This window comes from Typha latifolia, chromosome 1, assembly GCF_019914945.1.
Source record: "Typha latifolia isolate L0001 chromosome 1, TyphaL0001v2, whole genome shotgun sequence".
NCBI lineage: Eukaryota > Viridiplantae > Streptophyta > Magnoliopsida > Poales > Typhaceae > Typha > Typha latifolia.
In genome coordinates, this window is record NC_133086.1 from 7,226,828 (window position 1) to 7,252,215 (window position 25,388).

The window sequence follows — 25,388 nt, forward strand, 5'->3', positions numbered from 1 at the left end:
TGATATGGTTATCTACTTATTTTACTACACCACATAATTAGCCTGGATAATTGCTTGGGTTGGAAAAGACTACTTATAAAGTTATAATCAAGTCAAGTAAATAACAAGCAAAAAAAAACAAAAATATATTAGATCCCCATTGGGCTAAGATTAAAACTAAAAAAAACACATAAAAAAAATATTTAATCACCGTTGGGCTAAGATCTAAACCAAACACTGATGCCAGATGAAAACCTACCTGATTCAATTTTTTAAAAGGTCTCTAATTTGTTTCTTGTGACATTTTGACGACACCAACAATTTAATAACTTTCATATTCTCTAGGGGTATTAACAAAAAATATTAAATAACCATCTTATCTTCAATTTTTTCTTAATAAATAGGTTTTAAAAAACCTATAATTGATCACATGATACATAAATATTTTTTCAAAAAATCTAACTGATTAAATACTTAAGGGTGTCGACGTGTCATTAAAAATAAATGAAAAAGTTTATATAAAAACAAGCAATAAGTTAGAAGGTCTACGACGTAATTATGTGGCACTGTCACTGTGGCACAGAGGCAAAACAAGCACACTAAACCACACTCAGTAGCATCTCAAACCCTAAAACAAGCAGAACGAGGAGGAGAGGAAAACGCTAGCAATAAACTAAACACCACCACCAACATGTCCTCTGCTTCCCTCTCCTCCACCTTCTTCTCCGGCATCTCTCTCCCCTCCCCAACCCGGACCCGATATGCACCTACCGGCAGACCCATCCTCTTCCCCATCTCCTCCCTCACCACCGATCGCCCCCTCCGCGCCGCAGTGGTCGGCGGTGGCCCGGCGGGATCCTCTGCCGCAGAGGCTCTCGCTGCCGGTGGCGTAGAGACCTTCCTCATCGAGCGGAGCCCCTCGGGTTCGAAGCCCTGCGGCGGCGCCATCCCTCTCTGCATGCTATCGGAGTTCTCCCTCCCCTCCTCTCTCGTCGACCGTCGCGTCTCCCGCATGCGCCTCCTCTCCCCCTCCAACCTCGTCGCCGACTTCTCCCGCCACCTCCGCCCCGGCGACCACATCCCCATGCTTCGCCGGGAGGTCCTCGATTCCTTCCTCCGCGGCCGCGCCGAGTCCCGCGGCGCCGTCCTCCTCCCCGGCCTCGTCACCGCCCTGACCCTCCCCGCCTCCCCCGACGAACCCTATCTCATCCGCTACATCTCCTCACCCTCCGGCATTTCCTCCACCCTGGCCGTCGACGTCGTCGTCGGCGCCGACGGCGCCAACAGCCGCGTGGCGCGATCGATCTCCGCCGGCTCCTACTCCACCGCGATCGCCTTCCAGGAGCGCATCCGCCTCCCCCCAGCGGCCATGGCTGCCTACTCCGACCTCGCCGAGATGTACGTCGGCGGCGACGTCTCCCCTGACTTCTACGGCTGGGTCTTCCCCAAGTGCGACCACGTCGCCGTCGGCACCGGCACCGTCGCCGCCAAGCGGGAGATCAAGCGCCTCCAATCCGGGATCCGCTCCCGCGCGGGCCCCAAGATCGCCGGCGGCGAGGTGATCCGCGTCGAGGCCCACCCCATCCCGGAGCACCCGCGTCCGAGGCGGGTGGTCGGCCGGGCAGCCCTCGTCGGCGACGCCGCCGGTTACGTCACCCGCTGCTCCGGCGAGGGGATCTACTTCGCCGCCAAGTCCGGGAGGATGTGCGGCGAAGCCATCGTTAGGGTTTGGAAGGAGGGCGGTAAGGTTACTGAGGAGGGGCTTAAGAGGGAATACCTTAAAAAATGGGACGATGAGTTCATCGTAATGTTCCGGTTCCTGGATCTGCTGCAAAGGGTGTTCTACGGAAGCAATGCGGGGAGGGAGGCGTTGGTGGAGTTGTGCGGTGACGAGTACGTGCAGAGGATGACGTTCGATAGCTACCTGCATAAGAGGATGGTGGCCGGAGATTTGTGGAAGGATTTTGGGTTGCTGTGGAAGACGATGGGGAGTTTGGTGAGGGCGACGATTCTGGAGCAGGAGGTGGAGAAGTTGAGGATGGTCTAAATATAACATATGATGCCATTCCATAATTTCCCATTTTGAATTCCATTCTTGAATCACTTCGATTCATGCATTGCATGCATACTCTACTCTTTTTTGTTATCTAGCAAGCATCCTTAGGCTAATGCTGAATAATAAGATGAACAACAACTGGGTTAGCACTTAATTCTATCGGATATGCATACACTCTACTCATTAAAACTTGCTGACTCTTGTGCAAGTTAAGGTGTCATGTCTAAAAAGATCTCTCTCTCTCTCTCTCTCTCTCTCTCTCTCTCTCTCTCTCTCTCTCTCTCTCTCTCTCTCTCTCTCTCTCAATATTTAAGTTTAGGAGTAGAATATTCGAATAAATAATTTTTATGAGGACAAAACTCCATGTAAGAGGAAGGTGGATGTCAAGGTCCTTGTAATCTTCTTTTCAAATGATTTGACGAAATAAAAGGAAGTTGGTGGCTTAGAACTAATTACCTTAGATTCAATTCGGTACATGCTAACTTTTAAAATCTCTTATGATTCAAAGATACTCTATAATGATATTTGCACATATATATTACCTACATATAAATATATCTTGCATCTTTGACAGATATTTATAAAGATTTGGTACCACTTTGAGAGTGAATAGAAAATACTCGTAGCTATTTTTTCATCTAAGATTTAGTATTATTCATAATTATGTCTTGAATATAAGAGATAACTAAAATTTCTTCCGGAGAAAACAAAAAAAGGAACCAAATTTTATCTCTCTCTTTCTCTTTTTATTTTTATTTTTCCTTAGTCTAACTGATACCTAGTACTAGCACGGTAGATACAAACTTTATTATATCGCTCTCCGCGACTCGCACTGAATAGAAACCCTCCAAAAACCCCACTCCGCACCGCACCCAATTTAGCCGCAGCCGTATAAGTCACCAACATCAATCGAAAATCAAACACCTTCTTCTCATCACTCCAATTCCTCTCTCTATTCGGGGAAAAAAAAGGAAACCCTCGTCCCTTCCCCGCTCCCCACTCTTCCAGATTTGGCCACTACCATCTATCTCTTCCGCGCGATGGGGTCCTCCGTCAGCCACGCCGCCGCCCCTCCGCCGCCGCCTCCTCCGCCTCCTCCGCCGGCGTATACGCCGCCCCACCCCGTAGGCCTCGCCGCCGCCCTCCCTCCGAAGGTGGAAGAGAAGAGCGAGAAGAAGGTCGATTATCTCAATCTCCCGTGCCCCGTCCCGTTCGAAGAGATCCAGAGGGAAGCCTTGAGTGAGTTCCCCATCCTCCTCTTGATCTCCGTTTTGGTGCACTCGCTGCGTGCATTCTGTTAAAATGATTTCATTGTGGATGTGCTTCAATTAGACGCTGGATTAACCATTAGGTCGGGGTTCGGTTGGTTAATTACTCATTCGGGATGCTTGGAGCAACTTGGAGTGGTAGAGATAAATGTGATATTAGTGGAAGAAAGAGACAGTCAGATGAGAGAGTGAAGAAGGAAGAACATACCGTACCCTGATATACTTCTAGGATTTGTTATTAAGTTCAAGATAGAGAAAGTAGACCTTTATGAACAAGTTTCTAATGTGTCAATATCTGTTTAGTTGGGTCAGTCCTTGGAGCCACTGGCTTCATAGATGTTTCTTTTCAGCTTGGGGATTTTTCTTACATCTCCTTGGGATGCTTACAGTGTCTTTGAAGCCTGAGCTTTTTGAAGGGTTACGATTTGACTTCACAAAAGGGTTAAATCAGAAATTCTCGCTCAGCCACAGGTAGTTTAATTCGTTGTTTCGATTGATGACTATGCTTTTTGGTCTGTAATCTTTATCTTTATGATCAAACGACAATCAGCGTCTTCATGGGATCCATGGAACTCCCCTCACAATCATCTGATACTATTAAAGTCCCTACTGCACATTATGAATTTGGTGCCAATTTTCTAGATCCAAAGGTTAGTTTTTTAAAAAGTTTTACCATATGATGTTTCTAGGGTCTGAGAACTTCTTTGATAGAAAGTAAATATAACATCTTTTATGGAGTGCTTTTCCAGTTGATGCTTATTGGACGGGTACTTACTGATGGAAGGCTGAACGCACGAGTCAAATGTGATTTAACTGATAACCTTACTTTGAAGATAAATGGGCAGGTGCTTCATAGTAGATTGTCAACTTCCAATATTATTTAAGGAGACATAAATTGGAGTCTTTTCTTATGCGGTTGCTTTCTTTTAGTGACTTAGTTTTTGCCTTTTGACAGCTCACAAATGAGCCACACTTTTCTCAAGGCATGTTTAATTTTGATTACAAGGTCAGCCTCCCTTGATACTCTTTGTATATCTAATGGTGTGTTTTTCTTTTCCTTTTATTGGTTTATCTCATATAATGGAGGATTCCTCCCTGTAAAATATCAAATTTCTAGCTTAAAAAACGTTTCAACCTTACTTAATGTTAATTTCATCATGAAACAATGGTCTATATGCACCTCAGTCGAGAATGCTGAGAATAAGAGACTGAGTAATCAAAGTTGATACTGTCAACAATAAAGCTGGCTTTTGGGGCTAGAGATTGCTATTATTTCTTCCATCGGTAGGTTCACATTTCTGGCAAGTAAAATCACACCTTTTATCTTTATTGGTGCACATCCATATTGGTTTTCATATGCCATATTTTTACTGTAAAAAAATTATTTTCTTATTCAAAGAGTGTGTTTTAGCTGATTCTACATTTCTTAAAAGGATGACAGCAAAGATTTTTTCCATGTGAAATCTATGTTGTTTAATCAGAATGGGGAACAAAAATGCACAATTCATGAATTGAATATAGCAGGCCTTCAGTTGTATTAAAACTTAATGTCATGTTTAGATGGAGAGAGTAGGTATAGAAAGAAAGAATAATTTTCTCACCTTTTATGCGTTCCTTTCTTCCCCTCGCTTTCACGTCACCTTCACTTGATTATTTTTGCACCCTTTTATTTAGTGCTGACAAATTGATGGGATCGTGAAATATACAATATTCCTCTTTAGTGGATATTCATTTTGTTAGAGTTGTTTCCCAATAGCAGTCATGGATCTTATGCCCTGTGCTACCTCATTAATGCTGGGTTGCCAACTAATGAACCTTGGGATAGAGTATTTTGGACTAAGGGTGTGAGAGCAAAGCTTGAGCAAGCTGAATCAAGTTCAGCTCAAAACCTACAATCAGCACTGCAGGCTCAAGCTCGAGCTTGACTCAGTCTAAACCAAGCCAGCTTACTTCAAAAGGAGCACTACTGCATTAGAGAAGAAACTGATGGGTAAGAAAAATAGACTGTTGTGGGACTTGAACCAAGCCAATAGGAACTGAAGTAGCTGTTGACCAACTACACTAGCAAGTGATTGTGTTAAAACTTCAAGTCATTTATATATATAATATAATATAGAAATACTCAACATATGCTAACTAATTGGAGCTCGATCGAGCGAAACCTGACTTGATCTCTGCTTGTTCATTAAATGAGCCCAGAAATTGAGCTGAGCTCAACTTGTTTAGAGCTTGAGTCTAGCTCGAGAGGCTTACGAGCTGCCTGGCCAATTTGACACCCCTATTTTGGATTGAAGAAACTTTGAGCCTATTATCGACTAGATCTGCTTTGATATAGTTCTACTCATCTAATCGTAAGGATTGAACTCTGTAAATGTACTTGATCCATCAGAGCTTAATTGCAATTAATGTTATCAATTTTCATCTTGTGTTATACACAGTAATATGATACAAACATATGTGATTGAAAATTTATCAATTTGATTTATATTTATCAATATTCAGTAATGATATGTGCATAGATTGCCATGACGGTTGGCACGGGTTGATAGATATTATGTCAATGAATTATTGACACCAATACAAGGGAGTATCTTGATACTCTTTCATGGTCACTCGTCAATGTGTGCCACTAAAATTAAGTATATCTTACCGTAGAAAATCTTATTGAGGTTATTCCTTCATATCTTTTGATACTTTTTTGCATTTTAGTGCTTCATCTATATAAATTATAATTCAAATTTTAGAAATCAAAGGAAATGAAAATTTTGATTTTCCCTAGGTTATTTGCCCCAACATAGAAGATAATAGAAAAATGGAAAAAATCATGATATTAGAATCTAATTTTATATGTTACACTACTACATAGTGTTGAAAAGCTTTAATTTAGACCCTAAGACCTATTTTAAGGCTCTTAAGAGGTTTAATTGTTGTTTTTTGGTATATCAAAACTATTCAATATGCCAATGGCATGTTGACCTGGCACTGCATACTAGCGACATGTACCATGTCAAGCCATGGTTGGCATGCCTCATGCCACTAGCACGGCAATCCTTAGATATGTGTGACACTATCTACAAGCATGTTAAGGTTAACCTATGATTTGTAATTGTCGAAGCTTCTTTAATATTTGGAGTATTGAAATATTCAGTCACTATTATCCTTTGAGACAAAGCACCACCAGTAATAGTACTTTCTACTCTACCTAATGTGTGCATAGCTTGTTCTGCTACTTTTTGTAGTTTCTTATTGTCTATTACACTACTATCTACTTTGTACAGGGCAAGGATTTCAGGTCTCAATTCCAAATTGGAAACAATGCTTTCTATGGTGCCAATTATATCCAGGTGAATGATACATTATGGTTATGTTTGGATATACTCTTGAGAGATTTATGCACTTTTGTTTATGACAAGGACCATTTTCGCAACCCAAACTATTTTAAAACCCATGTAGATCTATAACTTGTTGTGGATTTGTATGAGGATGCATTCTCATGTGATTTAGACAAGGAGAAATAAAAAAAGAAAAGAAAGAAAGAATGAACAAGCTTTATTCTATGAATCCATCAATATCTCATATTTTTGTGCATTTTCCTTTTAAAGGGGACAATAAATTAGCTTTGTTATGTCATAGTTTTATTTGGCAGATAATGGAGTCAACACTTCCTTTGGCGCTTTTTGTGATGTTCATTGGGGTTGTTGAAGGGTTTACTCAGGTCTTGTTTTCTTTTAGGCCTGGGCTAGGCCTAATTGTTTTGTGGGGGTGGGGCTGCTGTGAACAGATCCTCAGTTAATTTTGACCTAAATTCGTAGGCCCAGCCAGGCAGAGCTCAGACTGGGCCAAATGTGTAAAATATGACTCTTGACCCTGATTTCACGTTCTGAAGCTGCAAGTGCAGATTTTTGGTTCATATTTGTTGCTTTCCTTTTGTTTTGGTGCCTGTTTGTTTTAGGTCCTAGCATTCTTTAAAAATTTTTTTTACTTAGCAGCACATTTTTCATGATAATTCTTTTGTATCTAGGATTCTAACAATGTTGAAGTCCATAAAACACTGTCAGGTTTCTACTTTTAAGTATAATAAGCTTGAAAATTCTTGATATCCCATGCAACTTTTTGATGTCCTAACACTAATTAGCTCCTCAAATTGACTGTATTTAATTATAATACATTTTAGAAGCTAATGAATTGTGAGGTATCAGCTAGATCAATTATTTATTGTTCAAATATCATTGATTCAAAGGATGCCACAATATGTTGGCAGACAAAGTACTGCGTAGTGCACGTGGTGTAGCAAATAGCCAAATACTCACTCACATAGTAAAGCTAGTTAGAATTTGGAAGATGTCAAGTGCATGTAATATAGGAAATTTTCAAGAAGAAAGAAAGTATGAAAGAGGACCTATGGAACAGGTTTAGTTATAATGTGCCAGTATATCTTAATAAAAATCTTTTCTGATGTTTGCTTGTAAAATAATGCAGTATATTATATCATGAATTACAAAATTACAAATATCTAAAGTGAGCAGGCAAAAATAGGCATGCTCGGTAAATTGTATCTATTTTTATAAGTATAATTTGCATATATCTATTTCTATGAGTGTTTCACTGCAGCAGGAAGGTTAGTACGTATCCTTTTTATAGCATGGCTGCATATTTGAGGTACTTATGCCGCATGCTAGATATCTGGGGACTTTCCTGACGAATCTTGGAAATTGACAGATGGGAAATTCTACAATATAATTGCTGTGTGATTTAGAATAATACTACAATTTTGTTCTGTCTATATAATGAGACAATAAGATGTGATCTTTATATGAATATATGATGTTTACTGATCTTCACCAAAATAGCTATGTGATACATAGTGATATTGAAAGGCTGATAACGTTTAGTTCTTCCTGGTCATGGCTGTCCCACTCATCATAGTTGTAGGTAGTCTGAATAACTTGGTTGGCTGACATTCTCCTCTTCCAATTCGGGTTTTCTTAGCCATCCTTGTCAACTGAAAAATATATTGACCTGCTATTCAAATGCAAATATGCCTTCTAGAAATTCTATTTGATAAAAAGATTGATAATTGCCCGGCAAGAACAACCAAATAAATTAAACTATAGGCTAATTCATTCCAAATTTGTGTTAGACTTGATTAGCACCATGCGTGATGTATCAGCACCATGCGTGATGTATCAGCAGGTGCACTCATGTTTCTTCAGGCAGACACAATTCTATCTATGTTTTTGATGTAGTTTTGGCTTATTGAAATTATTGTAAACTCAAGTTTACAGAAACTACACCAGCATAAACTTAGCTTAAGAGGCTATGTGAGTTGCTTAGACAGAAGAGAAGTCAATAATGGAAGATAGCTTAGGTAATGATTTTTTAGTTATTTCTTTTTGTTGTTCCGTCGTTCATTAGAGACCCTGATTTTTTCATGTTTGTATATAGTTTTGAAGTGTTGAGTTCCTCGGTTAAAAGTTGTATGCTTCAAATGTATTCCATGATGAAAACAATTTTGAAGACAGTGTGCTACTTACAAGGGACAATAATTTGATAATACATATGGTTGTTATACCAGGTCCTTGCAGTTGTAACCAAGAGATGCAATAACCTTGATAATTCTGAGTTAAACAACTGGTGCCTGTTATACTCAAAAGAGATCAGTTTCTTCTGATGTAAATTTTATTCTGTTTATGCTTGTATCTCTCAAGATGTCAAATCTGTTAAAAATAAATTGATTATAAAGGATTAATATTTTTGTTTCAATATTTGATAGTATTAAACTACCTTGCATTCTAAAGCAGCTTCTATTTTAATATTTTAGAGTGTCTCACCACACTTATCATTGGGCACTGAAGTCTTCTGGCTTGGCCATCAAAGGAAATCCGGAATTGGTTTTGCTGGTCGCTACAACACAGATAAGATGGTAAATCTTTTTCTTTGGTCTTATGTTCTCTTCTTATTCTTGATTTTGTAATCAATGTATATATGAATGTGAAACTGACTGTTGAATCTTGAATTAGGACCTTTTGTTGTCAAGATAGCATACACTAGGGAGCAGAGAAAAAGATTGAAGAACCCAAAGTGGTTAACTATAAATAAGTTGGCTGACACTGACTAGATTATGTGCATATATTCCCATGCAGAATTCTTTAAGAGTTATAATGAAGGTGAAATTAGCCCTCAGGATTAGAAGATTTACTTCACTGCCAAATGATGATGATTCACGTGAAAATAGTGACACCATCTAATGTGGGAAGATTTATTATGTAAACCCCTTTTCTTTGAGAGAATGAATAAACCCTTTTCACTTGAGGCTTTATCTAGATGAGTAGATCCATTTCCATGTCCTGTGCAATGGAAGATTGCATGATCCTGAACCATCCTATGCTGGAGCCTGGAAGGCTAGATATGTCAAATCTGACAGTTATATTGTCTTGCGTTTTTGTTTAAGTGCAAGTTCACTTCTCCATCATGACACCGGCTTGAACCATTTCAATGCACTTTCAATTTCCATTTCATTAAGTGCACAAAAAAGGAAGAGCATGTGATCGATGGTGATTAATTCATAAGTGGAAATACTAGAGTGAGTTTAAACAATCTGTATGGAGGATGATGATTATGTCAGTTTTATCTTTCTTTTATACCAACGCTTTGCATCAGATTGGGGCAATCATTTATGGTACTGTGGCATGAATTTCAGAACCCAGAAAAAATAAAGTAATTTACTAGTCATTATATAATTTGTATGATTTCTGATGGCCTGCACATGAGGTAGACAATTTTTAGTTCAAGTTTGGAGTCATTTGTTGGTTTATAAGTTGATACATATTATACTCAAACCTTTGCAGGTTGCAACAGCACAGGTAGCCAGCACTGGAATAGTTGCACTGAGTTATGTCCAGAAAGTTTCTGAGAAGGTCAGATTTTTTTATATCGGCAAACCTGAAACTTTCTATCTATTTGCATTTGATAAGCTTGTGCTTGCCTTTCTTTGCAGGTTTCTCTCGCATCTGATTTCATGTACAATCACATGACAAGAGATGTTACTTCCAGTTTTGGATATGATTACATACTTAGACAGGTAATGCTTTGTTTCTTATCATGATATTTGTGTCCTCTCATCATCATTTTGAATTGCAATCCCATACGCTCTTTCTCAACTAGGAGAATTAACCACAACTCTTTGGCGGAATGCCGTTAAGGACTAGAAAAGGTTGCTGCACTTTCTTGGTTAACGGCTAAAAACTAGAATCTTACGATTGATTCGTCTCGCATCTTTAGAGATTGTGAGAATACTTTAAGCAGAACAATTGTAAGTCAAAGATCTTTTTTACTCTCCCTCTCTTACCTGTGTATATGTGTGCGGGTCAATCATCAGCACAAAAATTTCCTGGTCTATTTGCATATAGAGTTCCAGGTGACACAACAAGTTAGTTTATTGAAGTTCTTTTATCACGTTGAATTCATTGCTTAATTATGATGATTCTCTCCTAAAGCTTATATCCAAATGAAATTTTTGCTGCAGTGCCGCTTAAGAGGTAAACTTGATTCCAATGGAGTTGTGGGTGCTTTTCTGGAAGAGCGACTAAATATGGGTGTCAATTTTATCCTTTCTGCGGAGGTGAGCATCACAAAATTACTTAGCCGCAACTTTTGAATGCTTTATTATTGATAACAAGGTTGCTCTCCTTGAATTTGAAGTGGCCATGGGTCTGAGCCAAATAACTACTCTCTTAAAGTAATATAAGCAACGCAATATACGACCGACCTCAGATGCTGTGATGTCTTGGTTTTATTGATGGAGATTTCTCATGTATGTGATGATTCCCTGCAGATTGATCATCGGAAGAAAGACTACAAGTTTGGATTTGGTCTGACTGTAGGAGAGTAAGCTGCCTGTAGCGTTTCTTGGCAGAATGTAGGATAAGTTGTAGCTGCAGGTTTTTCCTGGATCAGCCTAGTAACCTTTATGATTACCTGGCCCTCAAGATTCTTTGCGGCTCCTTGGTTTTCTGACGCGCAAGTTTGCTCGTGTTGAAGGTTTAATAGGAAATGGAACTTCTATTTTGTTTTTTTTACTGAGTTCTTTTCAACATGCTTGAGATATGGCATTTTGCGGCAACCTTATAATATGGCATTTTACTGCCATTATTCTTTGTTCATCGTTGATGGAACAAATTCTACAACAGTAATGCACAACCATTTGATATTATTTTATGTTCAAGATAGACTTTAGACGTTGCTGTAAATTTGTTTATTTATTTATTTATTTATCCTGTGGAGGAACTCAATTGTTTAAAAAAAAATTATATGTGCTATGCTTATTCTACTTAGCTAACAATCTTCTCCTGTATTATACAAAAGAGGATATGCTAACAATCTTTTCTTTTCTCCTAAAACCAAGAGCAGCTGCAAAATGAAAAGATTTGTGAGGATGAGATGATAAGGTCTTTTTTTTGGTTTTTTTAAATGAAGCTGAGAGTGAGTCAGAGGGAGGAGTTGAATTGCAGAGGGACTATGGTAGGTGTGAGTGATCTCTCAGCAGAAGAGGAAGAAGAGAGGAACACAGGGGATGGGTAAGAAATGAACTTTAATTTAAATGAGTGGAAATTTCATACTTTTAGATAGTAGATGAACAATAACCTAGATTAATACTCCCTAAAAACAGCAGCTTTCTTAACAATTTTTTATCTTTACTATAAAATCATCATAATTAATATCCAAAATGATGCCACATCTTTATGTTCCCTAGGTGAGATAACTGAGCTAACTCCCTTAAAAAACGAGTCATAATAATGATGTAACTTCACTTCTTCTTTTTTTAATAAAGCTGCAGAGGTATGATCTTCACTTTTTATAGAAGAACGTTTGTAGTGTGTTGGTGGAGAAGCCATTTTCTTTATCCACCCAATGCAGCATCTGAACAGACATTGGAAATGATACCTTGGAACGGATGTAAAGCCAAGCAAATTGCTTCCGCGCCAAGAACCGAGGACTGTGTAGGTTGTAAAATATGTGAATCCGCCTGCCCAACAGATTTTTTGAGTGTTCGTGTTTATTTAGGACCTGAAACAACTCGCAGCATGGCTCTATCTTATTGATACGTTACACACCAGTCAGTATAATGATCGCCTCCTAGGCTTCCTGGACAGCGGCTGCTGCTGCAAGTCAAAAGAACATCATAACTCTGCATCAAACTGGAGTTCTACAAATAATGAATCTTTTCCCCTCTATAAAAGATGAACCCAAGTTTTAATCCCACTCCATCCATCAATGGAGACCATGGCTAACAAGCTTAGCCTAAAGCTTCTCATTGACCACAAAGCACACAAAATCCTGTTTGCAGAAGCCAGTAAGGACGTGGTAGACTTCCTCTTTGGCCTCCTCCTCCTCCCAATAGGATCCATCGTTAATCTCTTAACCAAAGAGCGCATGGTGGGTTGTATCGGAACCATTTACAAAAGCTTAGAGCAACTAGATGTAACCTACCTCTGTTCCTCCCAATCCAGGACCACTCTTTTATCTCCTCCCATTTCTGAAACCACCTTCCTCTTGCCTTCTGCACTGCCCTGCACAACTAAAAAGCTTTATGGTCATTGCGGCGGATACTTTACTGAGATAAGTGGAACAAAATGCCCAGCCTGCAGAATGGCAATGACTACAGAGTTGCAGCAAGTGAATCCAGGGTCAGTAGTGAGGCAGAGAGAAGTAGGAGAAGGATATGTGAAGGGTGTGGTTACTTACACTGTGATGGATGATCTAACTGTGGTGCCCATGTCCACTATATCTAGTATTACTCTTCTCAATAAGTTCCACGTCAAGGGCTTGGGCTCACTGGAAGAGAAGGTGGTAAAGCTTGGTTTGGAAGAGGTTGGTTCTTCCTCTTTACCTTGATTCCCATCCTTAATTAGTGTTGATGCTATGTTGTTTTATTGTAGGGATTGGAGCTGCTTAAGGCATCGTTGCAATCAAAGAATGTGCTTAGTGATGTGTTCCTGGGAAAGAAGGTGAGCCAGGGGAATGTGACGGTATGAAGGTGGAGGTTTTGATAGCTATGGTCAGTCTACAGAAGAAGTTGGATCATAGCATGGTCTTCTTTTAGTTTTTTTGTTTGTTTTAGATTTTGCTCACTTCTGTAACTGTGATGGTGGTGATGTTTGAAAGTTTAGTTGCAAGATCTTTTTGAGTGTTTAAAGCTAAATCTTTAGTAAGTCTTTGCTTTACTGCAAGAAGGAAAGCTTTGGGTTTGCCAATTTGCACATAATGGTACAGCAGCTGGAGCTCAAGTGATCATCAAACCAATTAAGACCTGCCATGCAAATAAAACTATTTTGGTAAGAACACAAAACTTACTAATATAATTCTAATTGTTATCTCCATATATATTAATCATGGAGAATTGATGTCAAATTTTGATATGGTATAATTAAAAGAAAAAACAATGATTTTATCAGTATTTTTTAAAAACATCTAGAATAAACAGTGATAAAGTAAACTACAACATGTATGACTGGAGATAGACAACAGATTTATTACATCAAGAAACTTGAACATTTTGTTGTCTCCTAAGCCTCTTATATGGAGGCATTTATATTGATGAACTCTTGATATATTTGTCTCCTAAGCCGCAACTAATAAATCGACAATGTCGGAAACATCTTGTTTAATTTATTTTGCAATAGAAGACACATTTTATTCTCTCAAAAAATAAAAATAAAAATAAAAATAAAAAAGGAAAAAAGAAATAGAGGTGCACAATTTATTCCATCTAGGCAATTACCGTAGTATTAGTTGTAGATTCTCTACCTACAGATGAGAATTCCATTACAACATATGTTCTAATCACTTGTGGTAATTGTCTAAGACTGTCTTAAGATCCATTGATCCGTTTCTTTCTTTATTTATTTAATGATTTTTCCCCTGAAGGTTTAAGCCATGGTGTCTAAATCCTGTTAATTACTTCATAAGTGCAATAAAGTCACTGAGATCACCTAAGATATTGGGCGCTATAAATGATTAAGATGATTGATTACAATATCTCAAGATTACTAGATGTGTGAGATTACCATTTGCTCGTCTTATAATTAATTACAATATTTTGAGAATTGGTAACGACATCTTAAAATTAGCTTGTCATTTTTTTTTCATTTTTTAGTTTATTATGCTTTAAGCATATTATTTCAAAATTTAAGATATGAATGAGATCAACGCTCAGCAAGTAATATTATTTTTGACACGATAATATATAAAGAATTCTATAATATGATAAGTGCAAGAATACATAAATATCATCCCATCATATATTATATAAGACTGTATACAATTATACTAGTTAGCACGGTTTGACTCCCGCACGCTAACTTTCTCTATAACTACAAATCCACCTAACATCAAGCCCATCAGCCGCCATCCGTGCTACGCCCCATACTAGACCTCTTAGCTACCACCCCTACTACACTCAACACTAGGCTCACCGGCTATCATCTTATACTACACCTAAGATTAGGCCAACGATCGTCACTCCATAAATACTCCTAGATGAAAGATAGACCCAAGCAGTAGACCTCAAACATAGACCCTACAATATAAAACTGTAAGGTGTTTAGTACCGACGGTACACAAGCATTATAACCTCAGGATAGTGCACGTGTGCTAAGGACATGCTACGACATAAGTAAAATATCATTGATACATATCGACATATATTAGAATATCAACATGAAGACGAGATAAAAATAATTATATAACAAAAGTAAACAAAACCCTCTCATTGAAGGAGATCAACCTTTGATTAGTGCACTTGTACAAGCCCCACAAATAGTCTATCTAGCAATTCAAGGATATCACAAATACATGTTAGATCATTTTTTTTTTCCTTCCCTTCTCTTGACATCTCCAAAAAAGCTATAATTACAAGTTAATGACAGAATTAGTATCAGTCTGCTTGAAATTTTGGGGCCTAGAAGAATATATTGGGCCGAATTGTGTAGGAATTTTCTTTTTTCTTGGGCTTAGGCTAGTGAGTTATTGATACTATGAAGTTATGCCTTGTAATATAGTTATCTAGGTCTGATGACAATGACAATGGGGTTCCAAATTAGGATTAGAATTCTCTGTGTATACTAACACATCTATCACACGCATCTGTACAATAACTCCAATCATATTTACTCAAATTTTAGGATGTAAGTATTTCCTTTCCTTTTAAAATCATCGGATGTTCGCAATCGATTCAGCATACACTTAAGTTATAAGCTAGATAGAGAGAGTCCTGTCCTCTTCAGTATAATAGACACTTAGACCCACAAGCTCTCAAATAATTAATTAAACAACTGAGTCAAACTTAATCTCCAAAGCAATGAAAAGCTTATGAGAGAGAGAGAGAGAGAGAGAGAGAGAGGATACATACATACATACATACATACATACATAGGAGAAATACTTTGAATCCTTACGGCACTTAAAAAAACGATGCTAATTTGCTTATTATAATCATCCCAATCTTTTGCTAAATCCTCTCTTCTCACTTCTAATTAATTAATTTAGTATGCATGTGATCTCTCTCTCTCCCTCTCTCCCCACAACAAGACAGGTAGAACTAATTTATTGCAAGACATGTTTGGGAAGTTATCATGAGAGGTGGTTAATTAAGTTAGACAAAGCCAAGAACTATAGACCTTGGGAAACAAAAAAAAAAAAAAAAAGTGATGATTAGGAGATCTATGATGACATATAGATAGATATATACAATTGCCAAGTGGGTGGGGTGAACATGGACATAGCCACATAGGTTGGTTTTATCTTGGAGAGGCATGAAGCCTGTGAACTCTTTGGAATAACTATCCATCCATGGTTAATTTTATACAAAGCTTATTAGCAGAAATGATATGATGCAGTGAACGTGAACCAAGAGGGGGGAGCAGGCAGTGCTTCCAGATCTCCCAGAATCTATTAAGAGAAATCCCTGGATCCTCTCATCAATCTCTCCCCACCCATAGACCATAGTTTAACCTCTTCACACATGCATCTGTCCTTTTACTATCTCAATCCATATGCACACTATTTGTCCTCCCTTTTAACATGTGATCTTGTTCTCTAAACCCAGTGTTTAAGATGCAGAGTAGTTTGGGGAATTGAGCCAAGGGAAGGAAGGTGGTTGGAATTTGGAGGCACATAATTAGTCTACCTATTCGGCATAGATGCTTCTCTGTTGAACTAATTGCTACAACTTTGTCATCTTTGGTGTTTTGATTTATATTTTTGTCTACATATATGCAGACCCTTATGTCACAACTTTTTTCAATGGAATCCAAATAAACTTTGTGTTCTTTTTTCCCATTTCACACTCTTACCTTTTTCATTATTTTCTCTTCCACCTTTGCTTCTATGTCTCTTCCTTTTTCTTTTTCTTTTTGAAAATCAATGATAAATATAAGAATAGTTCAAATATTTTGTCAAAAAAAATTGAAAATTTGAAATTAAAATTAGTGAAAAGATAGCATGTAGATCACTCTAAACACAGTGCATATGGTGTGAAATGAAGAAATCCTAATTCTTCTTCTCTCTCTTTTTTTTTTCTTTCTTTTTTTCTATCACATTTAAAATTTTATTAATTTCTTATTTAAATCAATTCTCTTTGAATATATATATATATATATATATATATATATATATATATATCAATTTAATTTTAGACCAATGAAATAGGATGTGGAATAAAATCTGAGTAATGAATACTCCTCTCTGTGTTTCAAAACTTGACTTCCAAAATAATCCCACAATTTCTATGCAGCAGTTTATTTATTTGGTTGCAGTCTTGTCTAAGATTGTTCATCAATCTAAATAGTTATTGATTGCATTTAGTTTTTTTTAAATTTTGTAAGAAGAAAATCTCATCTTTAAAGGTTATATTTTTATTCATAAATTCTTTAGAAAACCTAAAGGATGATGCTCAAGACTAAAAAGTAAAAACTTTTTTAAAGAATTAAAGGGTATGGACATAAAATAGGATATATCTATACTGTAATTAGACCATCATGCATTAATTTAATCTTAAGATTAAACCAGTCTCTGTGACAGAAACTAACTGTCAATTTATCTAAGAGAAAATTAAAAAAAAATATTCTAAAACCTAAGCAACACAAAATAAAATAAAACAAAGGGTTTTTTAAATAAAAATTTTCCTAACTTTTCCAATGTAAATCTTATTTTGCTTATATAAATGGATGGCCATCATTGATTGGTGGCCAGCCAAGCGGTCGCCGTCGCCGTCAACGTCACCGTCGCCAAATCCATTGCCGGGTTTCGGAAACTGCGGCTGACCTTCTTCTGGATTCAATATTTAAAACTACTACTATTACTACTCTTATTCTACGCAAGCGAGAGAAACGTAAAGGAGAAATAACTCTCTCTCTCTCTCTCTCTCTCTCTCTCTCTCTCTCTCTCTCTCTCTCTCTCTCTCTCTCTCAATTTTCCAGGATAGAGATGCTATGATACCATATGTTCTTGTCCACAGGAGCGTATAGTAAACTGGAAAGATCTAAAGCTCAAATTAAGAGTAGAATATTCTCTATTTGGGTGAAAATTAACGGATAACGATAATATACGGTATCATAGTAGATTCAAATTTTTCTCTCCTATTTTCCATGAAAACATGGAGATAGGAATTGGGTGAGTAGTCATAACAAAAGCAAAATATAGAACATTAATTTTAAGATTATTATGAGATAAAAACTCTTCTGTTCGTATTTTAATTATGTTTCTAAGCAAGCTATTGGATTTGAGGAAGAGGTTAGTCTTCTCACTCACGACTCACTATAAAGATTAAGAGAAATAATACAAATAGATAATAACTAATAACTATTTTTTTATTGTATATATTTACCTTATTTTTAGGCCTTGGGTTGACTTTTATAATTTGTTTTAAATTTAATATGCAAGTGCAAATTCAAATACAAAATGTAAGCTATAATAAATGCAACTTTTAGGGGTGAAACTCAATCGGATATAAATTTAGTTGGGACAATTTTATTCTATATAGAAATTATAATTTGCAGAAGACCTTCTAGAAAGTAAGGAAAATTAGTTTAATAGTATTATTATTATTATTATACTTGATGTATGATAGTTAAATATAAATGACTAAAATATTTTTTATAGCGAACCGATAATGAGAGGTGGAGAGAATGATTAAAATGATAATTCATGTAGTTTTAAGAGCAAAACTGTAATTAAATTTTGTTGGTTAATGTAAAATAGTTGGATGATTTAAACTCATATTATCTTAAACTAGTATTGAGATATAAAATTAGTTTAGTGTTCATTATAAAAATAAATCTAAACTAGATCCAAAAAAAATTTAATTATTAGAATTGTTAATATTTATTAAGTTTGGAACAAGAAACATTTGCATCATTGCATGTTGTCATATCATGGGCAATGAAGCCAATCCCACTTGCCTTTTGTTTAGCTTTCTTCATGTCTCAATATATATTTTTTATAATTATTCTCATAATAAAGACTATCACATAGACAAAGAGAGAAAAAAATAAGTCACAAAAATAAATGGTCAAATGATAATTTTATTTTCACACCCACTTGAGAAAATTAAAATTATTTATATATATATATATATATATTGGGTCTGCTGATTGTATGGGATTTGCTGTGACCATCTCCTACACCATCAACTACCAAAATGATCATCACCACATTATTCGTGTAAAATAATGCAAATAAATATTAATATTAGGTACTTTAATTAATACAAACATGAAAAAGGTCACATGGGCCACGGGATCATAGTAATATATTATTATAGATCTCCTATATATTATGCTTTTAATGTCAGAAAAAGTCACACTATCACGGTTAAAGAAACGTAATATAAATTTCTTTTTATCACCGTTAATTTAGAGTTTTATTACCGTTAATATTATATAGATCTCCTATAAAATATGATCTTATCCATTCACTGTTTACCCAATGTCTAAAAGAAGAAGAATGTATAGTAGTAGTCTACAATAGGTTGAGCCAATTTGTCGTGTAACTTTTTCAAAGATAAAAAGGATCTATTGCTCCTCCTTTTGGACTCCTTTGTTTAATCCCTATTATAGGGATTTGTGTATTGTTTGCTCCTCATTTAGGTTTTTTTTATATCCTTGTATCTTTCGGGGCCAACTGCAGGTTGACTCAAGGCTCTTTGCTTCCGCGGAGCTTCTTTAAGTCATGCTTAATATTATATTTTCAACTTATAGTAAAGAGCCATCGTCCTATTTGCTCTCTTTTTATTGTATCGAGCTTTATTACTATTGTATATTATGAAAATGCAAATGATTCAATAACAACTATTAATTTCTCTCTTCTCACTTTTCTAAATATTAAGAGTAAATTAGTCATATTTTATTTCTCTCTTTTAGCTATCTTTTTTTTTTCTTCATAAAAGATAAAAATAATAATAAATTAGTAAAAATCGACACTCCTATTACTAAAGAAACAATTATAATAATAAGCAGTAAAAAAAATAGTAAATTTTTTAATCAGTTAATTTAGTCACATACGTAAATACTTTATTAATTTATCGAAAGATGAGAAATATTTTTATAACTAATTGGTTTGTATGGAATCAATTGCTGATGCGAAGAACATTGTGAATCATGGATCGATAGGTGTAAAGAGGAACAGTAAGAAGTAAAGAGCGGTAGAAAGAAGCATGGTGGCAAACTAAGGATCTGATGCGTGGAAGCAGGGAACTCGTTGAGGTGGAAGCACAACGATAAATTCGTGGTTGGAGGAGGACTCGTTGTTTCGTTTGTGCTTGTTGTGCTTGTGCTTGTGCCTCCTCCCTCCTCCCTCCTCCCCTAAGTCTTCTGCGGATTTTAAAGCTATCATAAAGTAATATGATGCTCACCAAAACTAAAATTACTACAATATCCCTGGACTTTCTCGATATATATTTCCCACACCCCACCCCCTTCAATAATACCTTTTTCTAATGGTTATGAGTGAGATATTTCTCTCGGCATCGCATATTTTAGAGAGAAAATGTTAGTTGGTTGGTTAGTCCATGCGTTACGATGATGATTAATGTATCCATGTTGCAATAAGTCTGGATGAAGGATTAAGAATGGTTTTTTTAAAGTATATTCTTGTTTTTTTCTTCTCAAAAATAGTTAAAATGTTACGTTACAATTGATATATGGAGAGATGAAAAATATTAGTTATAGCCTAAATAACAAGCGTAGTAGCATGTAACGTAGATCCATGCAGAAGGGAGAGGGCTGGGACTGGGAGCAAGTTGATGAAATTATTGATGGTCCCCTATTTTGACAGTTTACGCTAAGCATTAAGCTGCCGAGAGCGACCCCAGCTACCTACAGACAAATCAACTCATTTTTACTCTCTAAACGTACTTCACTTTCTCTTTTTCTTGCCAATTTGCTGAGTTTATCTAATTATCTGTATGTACGTAGATAATTTCATTAATTTAGATCATGTTTTATTATAAGTTTGTTGTACCTATATATATAAGAGAAATTAAATATCAAGATCATATAAGGTCTGAATAAGAAAAAGAACAACCATAATAATTATACCTAACTGGCTAGCTAATTTTAGATGGGCTCGATTAAGACTTGAAATTAAATCAAATAATAGGGCTCATTTATTAGACACGGTGGTGGTGGTGGTGGTGGTGGTGGTGGAGAGGAAAACGTACGTCAGGCAAATAAGGCGGAGAGAAAAGAAAATTCCGTCGGCGGGTCGGTCTGATGATGGAAGCAAAGTTGGAAATCTAGGAGAGCTGGGCCGGTTTTCTTTTGGTTTGGTCGATTACTGCATCCTATTCCTGACTGACAATAACAAAGACCGTGACTGTTAGATTTGGTTTCCAAAATTAGGCCGACGGTTTACTGACGATTTAGGAAAGAGGGCAAGATAATAATTTCAGCATGCTCCCGGTGGGCACCTCCTCGATGCCGGGGCCCGCACGTTGAGAGACGCGAATCCCATCTCTTCATCCTTGATATTACCACGCCCCATTTTAGTTTTTTACCCCCCAAAGTCTCAACTATCTCGAGTAGTAGTCGCCTTCGCTTCACATGCCCCCACCGATGTTAGAAAGAGAGAGAGAGAGAGAGAGAGAGAGAGAGAGGTCCCCAAGCCTGCGCTGCACTTCGTTGTTTATTAATCCCTCCGTGTTCCCAAGCCCCTGCCTTTCTCTACTCTTCTCATCTGCCATCTGTTGTTGAAGAGCTTGCCAAAAAGAGGAGTAACTCTTGAACTCTTGATGGAGTAACTCGAATCCCAGGGAGGAGGAAGACGAGGAGGAGGAAACAAAGGTTTGGAAAGCTACTGGCTTTCTTTGCACTTCTCTTTGCCTTGCTTTCAGTGCCTTCTCTGGTGTCTGTAGCTACTGTTGCTTGTTTTCTCTTTCTAGTTGGGATTTTTTTTTAGAGGTTCTCTTATGTGGGTTGGTGGATGGGGATTGGGAGCTCGATTGGGGTGCTCTAATGGTGGAAGAGAATGCTTGGGGCTAATATTATAGAGAGAAAAAAAGAAAAGAAAAGAATAGCCTTTGAGGTCTATATGATTGACTCAATTGCAACTCTTTTTATTTTTATTGGGTTTCTTGTAGATTGATTGGTTCTCTTAGTGTTTGATATTTTATCTCTACTTGAGCTCGATTTCTATCTATCTATCTATCTATCTATCTATTTTTAACTGCATGAATAATTCCAATTGTTACCGAAATATTTCTTTTCGGGTAATTAATTCAATTCCTATTTTGGGTTTCTAAAATTGTTGTCTTGCATCTCTTATGTTTGTGTCAGTTGGAAGATAGTCTGATCTGCCTTCTTTTGCAATTTCTTTTTTACTCTTATGTTGTTCTTGAGCATGATTTGGATTGTCATATTTGGTTGATACAACCTCTGATGCAACTTTTCTTCTGATCAAAGTCTCGTGTTGTTTGAGATTTACTGGAAGTTATTATGGTGGTCTGTTGAGGTTGCACAAAAAAAGAAAAAAGAAAAAAGAAAAAAGAAGAAGATGATTTGCATCACTTAACTCTAAAGATTCTATTTCATGGTTTGATGCTAACACTAGCCTTTGTTTCTTTCTCCAATTTAATTTGGAGAGGCGAATGGGTGCAATATGCTTTTATTCAATTAATGTTGCCTAAAATTTGTTCTCGAAGAGATCGACCTGATAGTAATTTGCTCGTAGCAGAATTTAATTTTTTTTCAGTACCTTTTTCTTTGATTCTTTCTTTAGATTCTGGAGAGTTAGATGATGTGATTCTTAGGAGTTAGGATGTTATTTGTGACATAATGCTCAGATCTATCAAGGATGCTGGACCACTTTTTTCTTGCTTGAAATTTTCTTTTCCTTTCTTTTTTCTGAACTTATATGATATTTAACCAATATATTTTCTTCTGTACTTTATGTGAAATGGCTATAAATGCTCTTGGTTGAAGCATGCTCCTCTTTCATTTCACTTATTAAATGTGTTTCTTTTCGCCAATTAATATCACTCGTACCTGTTAGATTTGATACATATGCAAGGAGAATATCTCAGTTTTCTATAATTTTTGTATTAAATGTCCTTTTGCACTAACAAATTTGGATACATGCATTCATTTATATGAGCAGTAAATAGCATTTGCTAAGATACATATGTTTGATTTGGTATTGCTATGAAGAGTTGATTGGTTTCAGACATGCAATCCTCTAGTTCTTAAACATATATTTTCTCTTTGCAGGAGAATTATATATGTGCTCTAGTTCTGTTCATATAGACCTGATTGCTTGCTTGTGCTGTTTGCGGTGATGGGTGGGCTACTGATGGAAGGCATGATCTATCCCGGAGTCCATAATTTTGTGCAGTTTATGCCTTCTAGTAATGAGAAAAATCTGAGTTATGGCAGCCTCCGTCAGCCTTCTGATTGCATTCTGGGTGAAGGAGATCTAGTAGACCCTCCACCGGAGAACTTTGGGGAGGCTGGTGATGAAGAGAGCGATGAAGATATCGACATAGAAGAACTCGAGCGACGCATGTGGAGGGACAGGATGCGGCTGAAGCGATTGAAGGAACAGCAGCAGAACAGGAACAAGGAGCAAGGGGATGCATCCAAGCAGCGCCAGTCGCAAGAACAGGCGCGAAGGAAGAAGATGTCTCGTGCACAGGATGGGATCCTCAAATACATGTTAAAGATGATGGAAGTCTGCAAGGCACAAGGCTTCGTCTATGGTATCATCCCCGAGAAGGGAAAGCCCGTGAGCGGTGCCTCTGATAACCTTCGAGGTTGGTGGAAGGAAAAAGTTCGGTTCGACCGCAATGGGCCTGCGGCTATTGCCAAGTACCAGGCTGATAATGCCATTCCAGGATTTAGCGATGAAATGAATGCCAATATTGTGAGCCCTCATTCGTTGCAGGAGTTGCAGGACACAACTTTGGGCTCTCTCTTATCTGCTCTTATGCAGCACTGTGACCCTCCCCAGAGAAGGTTCCCTCTGGAGAAGGGAAATGCTCCACCATGGTGGCCGAGCGGCAAAGAGGAGTGGTGGCCTCAATTGGGTATCCCAAAAGATCAAGGGGCGCCACCCTACAAGAAGCCCCATGACCTGAAGAAGGCTTGGAAAGTTGGTGTCCTCACTGCTGTCATCAAGCACATGTCTCCTGATATCGAGAAGATCCGTAGGCTTGTGAGGCAGTCCAAGTGCCTCCAGGATAAAATGACTGCTAAGGAGAGTGCGACATGGCTTGCGGTGGTTAAGCAGGAGGAGGACTTCTATCTGAAGCTCCACCCAGATGCCTGCCCTCCCCCATGCTCAGGGAGTGGCATCATGGCGGCCATCTCTTTTAACAGCAGCTGCAGTGAATACGATGTTGAAGGTATCGATGATGGCAAGAGTGAGGATGTAGTGAATCGCAGATCTACTGCTGATGAAAGTACACACTACCTGGGTTATACTTCTGTGAATGACAAATTTGTTGCAACGACTCCCATGAAGGAAGAGAATAACATGGAATTCATCCAGAAGAGAAGTGCTCCTGAGCCTGATTTTATGGTGAACAAGCGTGTCTGTGGTTTTCTTGACAGGAATCCGAGGAATAGCCATCAGTACATCTGCAACTATCAGAATACTCTATCTCAAGTGACCGAGGACAAACCAGCCATTTACTCCGCGCCTTATGACATCCTGGCTAATCAGAGTACACTCATGTCTTGTGTCAATCCTATTGATATTACAGACTTCACTCTTCCTGCTGGTGGCCAGAAGACGATCAGCGAACTGATGAATCTTTATGATGGTAATGCCAATTCAAACAAGAAATTGAATCAGGGTGGTGTGGCCAGCTTGGATGGCCCTAGTACTACTCTTCAGCCAAGAATTCAGATGGATGATAACTTCTTTGGTCAGGGGAATGTTTCTGGTGGCTCACTCTTTGAAGAAATGAGCAATTTGCAGCAGTATTTTATCCGTGATGACCTGATGCCGCTTGAGCAACCGTTTGGAGGGAACCGACATACTGAGCTTAACACCACCGACCTCAGGTTCAGCTCCGGTTTCAACATGCCTGTCGTTGATTACTCCGAAAAAATGCAGAGAGGATCTGAGGAGTCATTGCAGAAGCGCCATGGATCCAACTGGTACTACTGAAAATAAAAATAAATGGAAGAACTTTCTGCGTTAGTGATTTCTCTGAGTTGTAGTATCTTCTCCCTCTCATCTTTTCTTTCGGAGCATATCTATATATTTCTTAAGTGTGCTCCTTAGGAATTCTAATGAGAATGCTCCATAGGATGCATCTCATCAGAATTGGTAATAGTATAGGTTTGTAGGGCTTGCATTAGTTGCGCAGGATGCCGAATGGATATGTTATCTAATTCGACCCGCGTTGAAATCTTATATACATCTGATGCAAAAAAAACTTTCTATGTAGATTATCTTAAATAGTATCATTCTACTCTGATTTCTGTGACCTCTGCAAATTAAAGCTGAATGTATATTTGCTGCTGAAAGAATGATGATCTGTAATGTACTAATTAAGACTTGTTTTTATTTTTAATTTTTTGGGGATG

General features: G+C 37.6%; 4 protein-coding genes across 4 annotated transcripts; all 4 read left to right on the forward strand.

The window, feature by feature from the left end:
- Positions 1-532: 532 nt before the first annotated feature.
- LOC140780562 (geranylgeranyl diphosphate reductase, chloroplastic-like) lies at positions 533-2,191 on the forward strand. Its single transcript, XM_073126195.1, has one exon. The coding sequence runs from the start codon at positions 671-673 to the stop codon at positions 2,024-2,026; it is 1,356 nt and encodes a 451-aa protein (XP_072982296.1). The 5' UTR covers positions 533-670; the 3' UTR covers positions 2,027-2,191.
- Positions 2,192-2,824: 633 nt separating this feature from the next.
- On the forward strand, positions 2,825-11,515 carry LOC140799947 (mitochondrial import receptor subunit TOM40-1-like). Its single transcript, XM_073154518.1, has 11 exons — positions 2,825-3,274; positions 3,693-3,774; positions 3,854-3,953; positions 4,053-4,148; positions 4,259-4,309; positions 6,582-6,647; positions 9,125-9,226; positions 10,152-10,220; positions 10,301-10,384; positions 10,829-10,924; positions 11,138-11,515. Exons 1-11 carry the CDS (start codon positions 3,076-3,078, stop codon positions 11,192-11,194), a joined length of 1,002 nt encoding a protein of 333 aa, XP_073010619.1. The 5' UTR covers positions 2,825-3,075; the 3' UTR covers positions 11,195-11,515.
- A 723-nt stretch (positions 11,516-12,238) lies between these two features.
- Positions 12,239-13,504, forward strand: LOC140801370 (uncharacterized). The gene is made up of 2 exons (XM_073156452.1): positions 12,239-13,173; positions 13,242-13,504. The coding sequence occupies exons 1-2, from the start codon at positions 12,577-12,579 to the stop codon at positions 13,335-13,337; spliced, it is 693 nt and encodes a 230-aa protein (XP_073012553.1). The 5' UTR covers positions 12,239-12,576; the 3' UTR covers positions 13,338-13,504.
- Positions 13,505-21,401: 7,897 nt separating this feature from the next.
- LOC140795566 (protein ETHYLENE-INSENSITIVE 3-like 1a) lies at positions 21,402-25,288 on the forward strand. The gene is made up of 2 exons (XM_073148233.1): positions 21,402-21,641; positions 23,064-25,288. Exon 2 carries the CDS (start codon positions 23,131-23,133, stop codon positions 24,964-24,966), a length of 1,836 nt encoding a protein of 611 aa, XP_073004334.1. The 5' UTR covers positions 21,402-21,641; positions 23,064-23,130; the 3' UTR covers positions 24,967-25,288.
- Positions 25,289-25,388: the final 100 nt, after the last annotated feature.

What these genes read in the sequence shown, in the direction of transcription:
- LOC140780562 (XM_073126195.1), top strand. Translation starts at nt 671, where the DNA reads ATGTCCTCTGCTTCCCTCTCCTCCACCTTCTTCTCCGGCATCTCTCTC.
- LOC140799947 (XM_073154518.1), top strand. Translation starts at nt 3,076, where the DNA reads ATGGGGTCCTCCGTCAGCCACGCCGCCGCCCCTCCGCCGCCGCCTCCT. An exon ending in CCAATTTTCTAGATCCAAAG is followed by an intron (nt 3,954 to 4,052) that starts GTTAGTTTTTTA and finishes GTGCTTTTCCAG; the next exon opens with TTGATGCTTATTGGACGGGT. An exon ending in ATTTTATCCTTTCTGCGGAG is followed by an intron (nt 10,925 to 11,137) that starts GTGAGCATCACA and finishes GATTCCCTGCAG; the next exon opens with ATTGATCATCGGAAGAAAGA.
- LOC140801370 (XM_073156452.1), top strand. Translation starts at nt 12,577, where the DNA reads ATGGAGACCATGGCTAACAAGCTTAGCCTAAAGCTTCTCATTGACCAC. An exon ending in TAAAGCTTGGTTTGGAAGAG is followed by an intron (nt 13,174 to 13,241) that starts GTTGGTTCTTCC and finishes GTTTTATTGTAG; the next exon opens with GGATTGGAGCTGCTTAAGGC.
- LOC140795566 (XM_073148233.1), top strand. Translation starts at nt 23,131, where the DNA reads ATGGGTGGGCTACTGATGGAAGGCATGATCTATCCCGGAGTCCATAAT.